Source organism: Oryzias melastigma, linkage group LG5, assembly GCF_002922805.2.
Source record: "Oryzias melastigma strain HK-1 linkage group LG5, ASM292280v2, whole genome shotgun sequence".
NCBI classification, from domain to species: Eukaryota; Metazoa; Chordata; class Actinopteri; order Beloniformes; family Adrianichthyidae; genus Oryzias; species Oryzias melastigma.
This window is the reverse complement of record NC_050516.1, coordinates 3,549,568-3,564,098: the sequence shown is the minus strand read 5'-3', so window position 1 is coordinate 3,564,098 and position 14,531 is coordinate 3,549,568. Positions and strand designations below refer to the sequence as shown.

At 38.3% G+C, this 14,531-nt stretch overlaps 1 protein-coding gene across 1 annotated transcript in view; it reads right to left on the bottom strand.

The window, feature by feature from the left end:
* Positions 1–11,498, bottom strand: part of LOC112145618 (carbohydrate sulfotransferase 11) — a 23,645-nt gene extending 12,147 nt beyond the window's left edge. Inside the window, exon 1 of the mRNA XM_024270968.2 lies at positions 10,813–11,498. Within this exon, the coding sequence (XP_024126736.1) occupies positions 10,813–10,906 (94 nt within the window). The 5' untranslated portion in view covers positions 10,907–11,498. The remainder of the gene's footprint in view (positions 1–10,812) is intronic.
* Positions 11,499–14,531: the final 3,033 nt, after the last annotated feature.

Here is a 14,531-nt window from a genome sequence, read left to right as displayed (position 1 = left end):
ACGTTTTTAATGCCCCCCCCGGGCCGCGGAATAGCTCCACACTGGCTGACCGGTCCACAGCCCCAAAAAGGTTGGGGACCACTGGTTTACAGCATTAAGAACTAAAAATGGAGAAACTATCCTCACTAAAACTCAGATGTAAACACTGTGCTGACTTATCAAGAACAGCTGGACTTGACCAAAACATCCAAGTTACTCAAACAGTCTCCTCCTCCGACTCATCCCACAGAGCGTCTGCCAGCGGCAGGTGTGTTACATCAAACCAGCGCTACATCTTTTCATAAAATTCCTATTTGTCATTGAGTTAAAATAAATTCACAGTGTGAATACAGTTAGACTAAAAGACAATAACAACAGGTGAAAACACTTTTAGAACTAGGTTTACAGTCTATTTTAAAACATACTATACAATAAAAACATTCTGTTATATGAATAATTTTTCACCATAACTGATCAATCACCAAAACATTTATCACAAAAAAACACTATTACGTCAATGAGTCTATACATTTGAGCAACCACAGTAAGTACGCACGATTTGAGCCATCAAAAAGCCCTTGTTTCTTGACAAAAACCAGGTTTTCCAAAGGACGACATTGTCTATCAAGGTCTAATATTTATGCTAAGACATGATTTTATTTTCCAAACTCATCGTAGGTCAGACCATTTTACCCACAGTTTTACCGCCGCGCTGCAGGAGTAGAGCAGTCAGTCTCGGATTAGAAGATTACAGGTTTGCTTCCCGCCTTGTCCGCCCATTCGTCAGTGTCCTTGATCAAGAAACTGAACCCAGATTTCTCCTGGTGGTTGTAGGTTGGCACCCCTGTTTGGCAGCAGAGCCTCTATCAGTGTGTGTGAATATGTGTGTGCATGGGTGAATGGGACAGACTGTAAAGCGCTTTGGGGCTTCTAAGAAGGTAGTAAAGTCCCATATAAGTATATGTCCTTTACTATTCATCATTTACTAAAGGTAAAGACATTATGGGTTTTTGAGTTGTCACAGTCTCTGCAGGGTGAGCGTGCAATTACTTTTGAGCTTGTTGAAAATGGAACGTATGATTGACGTGCAAATGGTAGGTGTATGGTGAAGTATTACTAAGTCTAATGTAAGTTGCATGCGCCGTACCATGCCGTTAGCCTACATTCAGGGGTTAACAACCTTTTTCTTTTGAGCTACTGCCCTTCTTGTTTTGCAGCTAACCCTGCGGCAGAGCTAGAGAGCGCTGTTATAGCAGGTGCGATCGCTCCAGCTTCATGGACTTATGATGTATTTTTTATTTTCATCGAGACAATAAAAAAAATTCTACCAGTTTTATTTATATTTTTCCCCTTTTAGGTTAAAGTTCAAACTGTGCCACAGACACTCGGAAGTTATGTTAAAACGGCGGTCAGCTGCAGCTCCCGCTGCAAGACTTAAGTATACCACACCAGAGAGACTCTGAATGATCTGGTGAATCCAGACACGATGACATGCTTGCCGGCCCCTCGGTAGAACTCTCCAAAACATATAAACCGAAGCTACTCGCTCAAAATCATCCATGTTTTCCATGATGTGGCGACGAAGTCCAGAAAAATACTGGTGATTGCTCTGCAGCTGGGGCGTCGAGGTGTTAATGCAGGCGTTGAGCAGTACATATGACGCACGTGAAAAGAGAGGCTATAAACTTAAGCCACATGTGTCTGGACAGTCAAGTTTATGAACGCATTTTTGGACATGTGTTGAGCAGCGAATTTGACGCCAATCAAAAGAGAAGCATACAACGCAAATTTGACACCTGAATTGCGTTCTTTGGGAACACAGCCTTACATTTAATTAATAAGGGGCGCCGCTCAGTGGACGCTTCCGCAGTGAACCTTGAACTGTCTTGTTCTTGGTTGTACTGAAAAACAATGAATTTCCCCCCATGGGATTAATAAAGTATAAAGTATCTTGATTGATTTAATTCAACTAAAATAAGGCCTCATAAAGCATTAAACTGTCTTAAATCGGTCTTAATTTTGGTGTAATTCTGGTGTGACTTCCTGTCAATACAAAAACTTGTCTAGAATGCGCTGTGTCATAAGGTTGTGAACTGGTGGTACATTGTTTAACATCAGCAGAAAAATTGGTAAGTGCAAATTTATGGCGATATGGATTAAAAATAGGGAGAACATAGGTGGTTAGACTGGTAAGTGGAATTTTTTTGAAGCAAACTGCCTGATTTGCTGAAAGACATTTAGACTTGGCCCGATGGGGGTCGTAGCAATTGAATCACATGTGTAGAGCAAGAAACAGTGGATTCCAGCTGTTTGTTTCAATGTCTTTAGGTTTTGATTATATTTCCTAAAAAGGGCCAAAAAATCGTTTAATTTGACTTCTATAAATCTGTAAAGACCCTGTAAAGGACCATAAAAATGCACCAAATTACTAATGAAACAGTTCAGGCACCAACTTTACTAACTTTTATTGAGCTTGGGAAAGTGAGGTATTGTAATGACAAAAAAAAAAAAAAAAACTGACAGAAAAAAATATGTTTTTTTTCTTTTATGACTCTGAAACTTTTTTTTTTACCTATCTGATTTCCTGAAACATAAGTGGAAAGTTTAAACAAAAACAGTGACATAAAATCTAAACAAAGATGGTTGTGCTCTCGTCATTCAGGTCCATCTAACGTGAGAGCACGGTTAATCGCTCTAACCTGTAAATGTTATTTCTACGTGAAGAACAAACAGAATAAAACATTTGTCATTCAGACGACTTTTCAGATGTTTAGCAGAGCTCTGCAGGGACTTAGAAACAGGGAACTGAAAAGGACCAAAGCATTCCTCTGTTAATACTTATTCTTCCTTGGTTGCACTTAGAAGCTGTAAATTTCCTTATTTCTTTGCACAGTCAATGGGACATAGAAAACCCCGGAGTCATGACCAGACTACAAAAATGAACAAAGTTCTCGCACTTAAAAAGATGAGAGAGGCCTGTAATTTTCATCATAGGGATACCTTAACTAGAAGAGGCAAAATGAGAAGACAAAAAAATCCAGAAAATCACTTTGTCTGAATTTATTTGTAAATTGTGGTGTAAAAAGGTATTTGGTCAATAACAAAAGCTCATCCCAGTATATCCTTTGTTGGCAATGACAACAGTCAAACGTTTTCTGTAAGTCTTCACAAGGTTTTAACAAACCGTTGCTGGTATTTTGGTCCATTCGTCCATGCAGATCTCCTCAAGAGCAGTGATGTTTTGGGGCTGTCGCTGGGCAACACAGACTTTCAACTCAATCCAAAGATTTTCTATGGGGTTGAGATCTGGAGACTGGCTAGACCACTCCAGGACCTTGAAATGCTTCTTATGAAGCCACTCCTTCATTATTCTTCATCAGTCCATGGTGGCGTAGTGTGTTACTGATGGTAGCCTTTGTTACTTTGGTCTCAGCTCTCTGCGGGTCATTCACTAGGTCCCCTTGTGTGGTTCTGGGATTTTTGCTCTTGTGATCTTTTTTACGCCATGGGGTGAGATCCTGCAGGGAGCCCCAGATAGAGGGAAATTCTCGGTGGTCTTCAATTTCCTAATAATTGCTCTCACAGTTGATTTCTTCACAACAAGCTGCTTACCTGTTGAACATTCAGTCTTCCCAGCCCGGTGCAGGTCAACAATTTTGTTTCTGGTGTCCTTAGACAGCTCTTTGGTCTTAGCTACAGTGGAGTTTGGACTGTTTGAGGTTGTGGACAGGTGTCTTTTATATAGATAACAAGTTCAAACATGTGTCATTAATACAGGTAACGAGTTGAGGACAGATGATCCTCTTACAGAAGAAGTTACAGGTCTGTGAGATCCAGTATTCTTGCATGTTTGTAGGTGACCAAATACTTACTTTCCACCATAATTTGCAAATAAATTATTTAAAAACCAGACAATGTGATTTGATGGATTGTTTTTTCTCATTTTGTCTTTCATAGTTGAGGTAAACCTATGAGGAAAATTACAGGCCTCTCTCATCTTTTTTAAGTGCACTATTGGTGGCTGACTGAATACTTTTTTATGCACTACTGTACATACATACATATGTTTTATTAAAAGTAAATCACTGCTCAAAAAACTATTGAAAGCTGTGAGAGTTTTCAACAGAAGTCCCTTTAGTTTGGCCCCATCTGGATCAGAACATTGTGCTCATTGCACTGGTGGATCAAGAGTTGCAAAACACTGACACACTGATGTGTGTGTGTGTCTGTGTGTGTGTCCGGTTAAGGCTGTAAACGGAGCTCTGTGTTTAGGTGTCACTGGGAAGAAAACTGGGGCCCCCTCCTTCCTAACTTCTCCAGGAGAAGAGCAGAGAAACAGAATGAAAGCCTGACGCTTGAAAAGCTGCAGATGTGAAGAAGTGGATGTTGATGGTGTGGTCTCTGTTTTCTAAGCTTTAAAGGTCTTTAGAGACTACTACAATAAAAATGTGTTCTGGGTGTTTTCAACATTGTTCTTGTAGCATTTTTATTCACAAAAAAAGTGGAAAGAACGAGCAAAAGTGTAACAATAAAAACTGTACATTTTTATCCCCCAAAAAATAGCTGAAAGGCAGTTTTCATCTGAAAAATCCATCCATCCATCTTCTAAACCTGTTAAATCCTTTGCGGGTGCATGTGGATGCTGGAGCCTATCCCAGCTTCTGTTTGGCGAAGGTGGGGAAAATATACTAGAAAAGTTATCTTGTGATCTATTGTAAAATGATTCCTCAATGGTTTTTCAATTATTATTTTTCTGTTTTTAGTCAAAAATGTAAAATGTGTAGTTTTCTTGGACATAGTTTCTGCAGAGCAGGGCTGGTACATTGGAGATTTTAGCACCTACGTCACAACTCCAAGCTTTTTCAAAAGTTGTTTTTTTCATCTGCTCCTGATTGACAACAATTTGAATACACTCACAAATACAATTTTAAGCTTAATTCTCTTTATATATGTCCTCCATCAAAATGCCACAAAAACATGTCAAATACAATAGTCCTTGAAGTGGTTCTTAAAAGGGTTAAACCCCACCCTACGAATAATAAACCAGGTCTTAAGACTTGATACCGTCTCCCATTTCATTTCTCTTTTATTGTAGGAAACAAGCGCTCTTTTAGCCCGCCACGATTCACTGCTACTTTGGTATAATGAACAGCAGCTTTGGTTTGGTTTATCTCTTTGATCTCAGAATGTCCCAACATGGAAGTCAGAGTTTGTAGCAGATATACTGATGTGTTTACAGCCATCGTGAACAGAAACGTCATCAGCTGATGGCAATTATTCAGTATCAAGTAAAACCAATGATGTGCCGATGTACGATTCACCAAAAACTGGTAAGTTCCTACTCATGAAAGACACACTTGTTGCATAAAAAGGCTGCATGAGGTTCTGGGAGTCTTGCTGAGTAAAAGTACAAACCGACAGCTGGTCTTAATGAAATTCAGAAGAGGTCTCTGCTGCTGCTGTGTCATGAATATGCAGCTTGGAGGGGCGGTAGGGGTGCCCAGGCAGAAGAGGCAGAAGATCTAACATCAGCTGGACACTAAGAAGTCGTGGAAACAGCCAACTGTGCGGGAGGACCCGATGTGGAAACCAGATCTGAATGTTCCTTTGTGGCTCGTTCTGTTCTGACCTGTCACGTCCAGATGTTCTCCACAGAAGTAAGGGACTGAGATGTGCTGCCACGTGCAAATTCTGACCCAATGGTCGTTCTAACACGCCGCGACGAGATTGGCCGAGCGGCCGGGCCTCCAGACTCAAGTCGGGGCAAAGAAGGAATGAGCTGAGGCTGAGAGATGGAGACAGCTGCCCCGCAGCCCCAACAACCAGAACAAATTACACAACAACCATCACTCTACATCTGTATTTGTGCCGTTACAGGTGAATCCCTGCTTTCACTTCCTTAACAGAGGAAGAGCCGTAAAACACGACACCACATTCCTGCAGCGCACGGATCTCCTGCTCCTCGCCAGCTGTTGAGTGCACTAAAACCCTCTGTATCTTTGTAAAATAAAATACTGAAACACTGGAGTTGTACCCTCACTTTTAACGCAGCATTCCAGCTTTATGCGCCTGTTCTCACAGCTTTGAATCGTCTTTGAAGAAGTAATATGACCTTTCACCCAGATTGGGCTGAGAAGATGTTTCCGAGGCGGACGGGGCTTAACAGAACCCATCCAACAAGCCGCTTTAATGCCCCAAACATAAACTGCATTCCAGGAGTAATCTATCAAGATGAATCCACGCAGCAGAGTCGACCTCTGAGGAGGTTTTTTGAGAGAAATTACCCTAGGCAATGTTGGAATCACACATGCTGACGGCAGCGGAACAACAACAACACAGTCGTGCCAAGGTTTTTATACCAGTGAGCATGAAAACTATCAGGATTTTTTCAAGGTTAAAGGTTAAGAGGTGGAAACTTTCATTTGTATGGGATAAATAAAAGTAAATAAAGCAGTTTTGATCTCTTCAATGAAAGCCAAACAGTTTCCTCTGATCATCTTTTGATCTGTTTTAATTATGTAGTTTTTAGCCCAAATAAAAAAACATGTCATTTTCAAGGACATTGTTTCTGCAGAGCGGCAAGAATTCATTAAAAAAATAGTCTCTGAGTAGTGGGCGGGACCATTTGCATGAAGCCCCTCCCACTTCTCATTGCTGAGAGCTCCTTGCTATCTTACAGCCCCTCAAACCCCAAACCTAACATTACCTATACAAGCTCGGAAGAGTAAATTGAAAAACTTCATGGATCTAATGTCTAACGCCTGGTTCACAACAGACGTGGAAGCACTGTGACCCGGCGTGGAACGGAGGTCACTTCCATCTTCGCCCTTGTTAACCTCTGGTATAGTTCCCACCAAACACAAAGCTACGCGCTCCTCCCAAGCCGTCTGCAGGCGGCTCGCGTTGTGTGGTAATTGTTTTGACGCCTGGTCTATTTTTTGAGTGAGCAATTCGCGTCATTTCTGGCAGGAAGTTACGCCAAGACACATGAGAAAATACGGTCGATTTTCAAAATATAACCAATTTTTCACAATAAAATACAGTGATTGACAAATGCGACCATATTTCTGTATCTGAACAGACTGTAGAGATGAAAATAAACACACAAACACAACACACAAGAACAAACAGACACTGAGACACACAGATCAACGTAGTGGGCCAACCACAGACCGGGGGGGTTGTGGTTTTGGGTGTCTGATGATGGCAAGAAAGGCTCTAAATAGCCACAGCTGAGCAGAAGCGCTTGACGACTGTCGTGAATTGGAGGTTAAGCAGATACCGTGCGCACTCCGCCCACGCACCGCGTAACAACGCCTTTGTGTCCGGTGTGAACATGTCAGAATAGAGCGGAGAGGGAGGCTAGCTACATCACAAATACAATCTTTTACAAACTGCATTGTGTTTATCTGCTCCTGGTTACAGCAATTTGAACAAAGAAATACTCAGAAATGCAATTTTAAGCTTAATTTTCTTAATATCTGTCCGTCATAAAAAAACAATGGCACAAGAACAAAATGTTTATTAGATTTGGTACTTTTTTATATACTTAGGCTTAGCTACATTTTACTTATAATCGATCTTTCTTGTGAAATGAGAGAAGCAATTTAAGCTTTTTTTTATTTGACTAAATCCAAAGGTGCAAAATCACATGACCCACTAATTTGAGTTGGGCTATTTAAAGGTTAAGTTTGAACCTTTCAGGTTGCTGCCATCTTTGCGAAATAAGGTATCAAAATGGAAGAAACTGTTTAGATGCAAGTGAACCTTGGTGCAATTCAGCAACCGAGACTCCAAACGGACTAGCCAACGTGTGTTCCAATCAGGACATTTAAAACAAAAAGCAAAAAAGATTAAATTAAAAAAAAAAATGTTCACATTTATGTCATTCTTCTATCTTGAGGGTCAAATATTTTAAGTTATAGAAGACAAGCTGACTTATCAAGGTTTCTGTGTTGTTTTCTCCTTCTTTGTAACCAGTGCCCATTTAGTGCAATATCGCCACCCAATGATCATTTGTTGTAACTGCGCCACCTTCCCGGGTGTTTTATGTTGATTCAAGTACAACACTGAAACATTCTTAAGATATGAGAACTGGACTGAGTGAGTAATCGCATTTCCATTAACTCTGAAATTTCCCACATTGGAATTTCGATAATTAATTCTCCTAATGGAAAAACCACAATTTAAAAAAAACTGGCATTTAAAAAAAAAAAAAGTTTTTGCGCCTGTAGGAGGTGGTATTTGGGGCGTATCGAAATGTGACGTCATCCATAGAAAAAGCCTCATTCCAGCTCCGACCAAATGAAGTTGATTCCATCGCCATTAGGACGTCGCCATGTTGGAACCAGACAACGTCAGTAACGGGGATTGGACCGAGTTGGTCTGAGTAATCATTTCTATGGCAACCACTCTTGCCAATCAGGAGTGAGCTTGTGGAGGGGTTTGGTTTGATTTTTCCGTCTATCTAATCAGTGTCAATATCACACCCAAAAGAGCAGTAATTGTAACTGCATCCCCTTTCTTTTCCGTTCATGCTGATTCAAGTAAAATATTGCAACATTTTTAGGCTATTCCTGACTATTTAAGCCGCTCTTATCCCCTAATCTAACCTAAGAAAAGGTCTGACAGTAATCTCACAGCATCATACTCTTTACTTCATCAGATTTGTGATGAAAAAAAGGTTCTTATTACCTTGGGATTCATTATTTACTGAATAATGTATTTTTTATAGAAGTCTTATTGTTGTTAGAGTGATTTTAACTCTTGATTTAAATTTTTTTGTGGTTACAATTTTACTATTCTATTTAAAAAATAATCAAATTTGCATCAAAACCTTTTTTATTTGACTTCCTGGTTCAATAAATTCCATTTTGTGTGAAGTTCTTGAGTATAATTTTAACATTAAAAAAGTGTTGCTTTTCTATAAAGTATGCTTTCTTTTTTGAAAGTATGTATTAGTCTTCTCTCCTAGTTTTCTTTTTAGGATGTTCTTATTCAAAGCTGATGTGTGAAACATTTGCCTATTGTTGAACTTGGATTTATTTTGATTTCTTGATGAGTCCAATTTAAGCTTTTTGTGATTTAATGTTTTTGTATGGAATGTGCAGTAAAAACACACAATTTAAATTAATTTAGATGTTTTCTTGGTTTTATTTTGTGAATGATTGCTTTCTTTTTTAACTCTTTCAAGTCGCAGTTTTGAGACTTGAGAACATTTTTTGTCCATTTAATTGAGAATAATGTTTTAACTTTCAGAAAACCATTAAATCTAAATTCAGCAAAAACTCATAAAGTGACTGTATTTATAATTAAATAGAAGATAGTTTTTTCATTTTGGGTGATGCTAAATTAAGTAAGGTCCTGGATTTTGTGGTATGTTGAGAAATAGGGATATACGCATTAAGCTCCCCTTTGAAAGGTTCAATAATTGACTTCAACTGGTACACTGTGACAGCTCAAAATAATTTGTGCTGCTTTCGAGTGTTTAGTGATGTTATGAGAAGATGCAACTATTGAAATGTAATTTATTATTTTTTAAGAGCCAAATAAAGTTAAAACTTAAATAATAAACTAAAGAGTAAAATACACAGACTGACAGGTAAAAATATAGATTTTATTTTCATTATAATATAATTTTAGAACTGCTTCTTTTAAATAATGATAATAAAATCAGATGAGGGTGGACAGATGCTTTAACCATCCATACCTGTGACTTCACCTCAAAAACGTCCCCGAACCGCCACGAGCGACACCTGAGACAGCTCTTTCATGGACGGCGAGTAAACACGGACACGTCCAGGACGGACTGAGCCCTCTTTAAGAAGGCTCCCTGTTGGACTTCATGCTTTTTGGGCCCCTGACACAGCAGAGGGCGTCTGAATGAGGCTATTGTATGTGGCAGGGGTAAGGGGGGGTGAACCTGGGAGAGGTGGAGGCACATCGCAGCGTGGGTCTACACCCTTACACCAACCTTCCTCCTGGATCAGAGGAAACTCTGCGATAATCAGTTTGGCAGAAACACGGTTTTCTGACAGACATCTGGAGCTGGCAGGGAAATGGAGACAAACTGAGTCTAAAGAGAAAGAAATCGACTCCATCATTTGATTTTCACCCGTTAAATCTTTTCGTTTTGGGTAGAAAACTGTATTTATACCTTTCTAATGCAATAAATTCAAAGGTTTTTGTTATTAATATTTTCCATTATTAAAACCCGTTGTGATTATAACAAATGTCTTTTCTTTTCTCTAAAATGCACAAAAAGTTCAGTTTTATTTTCAAAAATCATAAATTGTAACAATAATAGTAAGAAGCAGTGATTTATTACGCATAAATGACATTTTAAGAAATAAAAATAGTGTATTTTATCACTTTTTTGGCACTTTTTAATAATATATATATATTTAATTAACTTTTAAAAAATCTATTTAACTTCTTTCACAAGTTAATTTCTTATCATAAATATGATATTTTTAATTGGGTATTCAATTCTAAATCAATAAATTTGAGTTGAATCCATATATTTTATTGAAGTCTTTCACTGTGCATGGAACAAGTGACATTTAAATGCAATGGTGACGTCAGAGGTCTGGATCGATTGGGTCAATTGGCAGCGATTGAGGGATGGATCCCGGAGGGGACGGATCAATACCCCGCGCTGACTGCTGCGTTTCCCCCCTGAAATCGCCGTGGATCGCGGGTCGATTGTGCAGCAGATTGGGTGAGGTTCATGCGGACAAAAGAGGACACGCTGGCCCGCTGTGCAAACACGCAGGCCGGTGCGTGAAAATGGACCTGCGGGGAAAGCGCGCGCGGCGCTCGGCAGAGCCTCACCTGGCTTCAGGCTGCTGTTGAAGTAATAGATGATCATGACGAAACATCCCAGACACAAGGCGAAGAGCGCGCGGGTTACCCTCGTTCTCCTCATTCTGAGTCTCCGTTAAACCGCCGACTTCATCCGCTGAGAAGCATCGATCCGGGTCCCGGTCCTGACCACGACCATCCCGGTAGCTGGAGGAGCCCCGGCGGAAGACCCACCCGCTCCGCCGTCTGTTAGTGCCGCGCGCCCGCGGCGGGCTGCTGTGGCAGACGCTTCATGACTGACCCGAGCTGAAGGTTTCACCCCCGTCCGCCCAAACCTGAGGGGGATCCAGCGAGGTGGAGCTGCAGCCCACGTAGTTCCGGCCGAGCCTTTCAAAGTAAAAGCTTTACAGACACGTCAGTCTGAATGAACGATTTATGCCCTGAAGTGAGTCTAGGAAATGACTTCCGCTTTGTGAATTGTGACTTTTTTTTTTATTAGAAATAACAGAAGAAAAAATACGTTTTCCCAGGAGCCCAAGGTCCACCCATTTACTGTCTGTCAACGTACATTAAAGAAAAAAATTATATGTTGACTGAGACATTGAATATTTGCTTTACATTAATAATGATAATAATAAAATAATAATATAATGTAAAAATAAAAGGGACACAATATTATTAGAATTTTAGAATATTAGAATTATTTTGTTATCTTTTCTATTTCCAAAGGTTTTGGTGTTTTTATTTATTTAGTACTAGTATACCGATTAACTCAGAAGTTTTATTTATTTATTTATTTATTTACTTTTTTTGTTTTTGTTTAAATATATGCTTTTTTGTTTAGTTAGAATTTATTTTGTTTATGTTTATTTATTGTGTTTTTACTTATGTAGCTCAATCTTTTGGGGGAATTTATTCAGGATGTTTATCTTTTCCTTTTTTGACCTCCAAATGTTTTAAGTTGTTTATTTATATATTTTAAATGTTTATTTTATTTACTTTGTTAGTTACTTATATTTTTAAATAAATTACTGCTTAAAAAAAGAAATTGTTGCTTTTCTTCTTGCTTTAATCAAAGCAATATTAGGAGTTTAGTCAGTTTTAGTCCAAAAATTGCAGACAAATTATTTCAAATTGGTGTCACCTCTTAAAGATCTTCTTGAGATTTTTCCCCAAAGCTGAGACTTTATAAGTTTGTTGGTGTACAGAATAGTGAACTACTGTATATACTGTTAGAACTGTAAAATAATTTAAAACTATAATTTGTTTACAACAATATCATAACTGGTCTATGCTTTTTTAAGTTGTTAAAACATGAAAAGTTTTGGTTTCTTTGTTTTATCTGAATGTAGAACTCAGGAGGAATCAGATGAAACAGGTTTTGACAAACTTTTCATCTAAATCCTTTTTTAGTATCTAACATATGACGAATGAATGAATGAATGAAATATGACCAGGATAAAAAAAAAAAAAAAAAGCAGACTCATGTGACATGCTCATGAAGACATCACGGGAATCAAACCTCTGCGGGGGAGAGCACATGACTGGACGGATGTTGAGTTTGAGGCAGTGAAACTGGCAGCTCCATCTTTCCCAAAGACAGAACCAAAGCTTCAGCTAATTACAACGCACAGGCCCCCCTGCAGTTTCACTTCTGACCCCCACATTCCTCATGGAGCAGATAAGTGAGACGAGTCCGGTTTGCTCTGAGGAGAAGCCACTGATCAAACCTGCAGCCTGGTGGCAAGACGCTGTGAAGCCTGTCAGTGTTTACTGTTCAGGAGGGGAACGACGGCTGGAGGTCAGGAGGTCAGCGGCTGACATGAGTCAGTGCACATTCTGCAAACAGCTGAACGGCCAAATGAGCTGTGTCAGCACTCGGTTGAAGGTTACATGAGCAGATTTGGCTCAGATTAACTGCCAGGTTGAATTGGCCTTTGAAAGGAAAAGGAAAACTGACACAAATGGGATTCATGAAAGATACAAGAGGGAAAAAATGCAAAATATTTAAAAAACGTTTTTGTAAGAAAAAGAGTTAGCCAAAATGTTAACAAATAAATAATATTGCAAAAAATCTCTTAAAGAAGCAAGCAAAAATAAAGATGAAACTATTTAAATCAAACTTTATTTCTAAAAAATCTTTTCACACAAGTGCTTTAATCTTAAAACAACAAAAATCAGAATTATAAAATACACAGGATGCCCTCAAAACTTGTGTTTTTTCTTCAACTCAATTCTTGGTTTTTCATGTTAGGATGTTTTTTACTGACTTGTTGGGTAGTAATGGTTTTATTTTAACCCATTTTGAATTTTTCTCTTGAGGGTTTTTCATTTTCCTTAGTTAAAAATAATCTTCTTTAAAAAGGAGGTCCCTATTTTAACCTTGGAGTTGGGTTATAAACAACCCAACGGTTATTTTTAACTTTAGAGTTTTAGTGTGCATTAATATTACATTATTTTTCAAAAGCATAAAGAGAAAAAAATAACGTAAGGTAAAACAATAACGTAGGTTAAAAAGGATGAATCAGGGGGAATCAATGAATACAGCATCACCTTAAGTTTTGGTTCTAATTTGAATTTAAGGGGTGGGAATTTTAAAAAGTTTTTCTTCGTCCCACCCCCGCCCCCCTCTTTTCCAGCTGGATAAATGATATTTGTGTAAAAAAAATTGAAAATGGTCAAGCACTTTGTTTTCTTTTGAACTTTTAATCCAGATTCTTCTGGGTGATCAGACAGGAATTATCAGCTCATCACTTATTCATCATATCCTAAAAATTCTTTAACCAGATTTGATACAAGTTTAAATTTATTTTTTCAGTCAGCACAAAACTAAAATATATTTAACAAAAATGTGAAATTTCATCTGACATAATACATAAGTTGACCCAGAGACATAAAAATTGACACATATATTAGTCAGCTTGATTAAAAATGTATGGTTTCTTAAAATAAATACCTGTACTTACTATTAAGAATAAAAGGAAGTCAAATACTTGCATAAAAGTAACATCAGATGAGAGTAGAATTTCTTCTTCTTCCAACAAAACAAGTACTCGCATTTTTCTTGTTCTTCTTGTTTTGTAACTTTATTGTTACATTCTAATTTTATTTTATTTTATTTTTTTATCTTTCATAAATCATCACAAAAGTTGTTGCATCTCTATAAAAATCATAAAAGTGCGTCTGTGTAACTGAGGCTGATATGAATCCGCCAATCTTTGCCTCTTCTATTAAACCCAACGGGACAGTGCCCTCTGCTGGTCATAAACTGCAGTACTGCATCTAAAATATTCATTTTAAATGGGTGGGAAGGTACAAGTTCACAGTTCTCAAACAAATAGCTATATAATATCACTTTCTTTTACCAGTAAAAAGCAAATAAATTACAAGGATATATACATAACATAAATATAGCCCATAGGTGTCGCCACAATGATTCAGCTTTCACTGAGTCTCTGTTTGTGGGACAAGGCTGCCCCCTGCAGGTCAGAATCAGAATCCTTTTATTGTCATTGTTACACAAGGAGCTCATGACACAACGAAAACCTTGGTGCTCTCCAGACAAAACAACAAACAAAAAATATGTATAGAATAAAGAAGAACTGCCTGTCAATGACAGTTCTGTCAGATCTGTTAATGACAGAACTCACGGAAGAAACTGATCACTAAAACATTTATGAAAAAAACACAACACAAATAAAGAAGCATTTCAGTCCCTGAAATACCTTTAAATCTATTATTATGCTAGA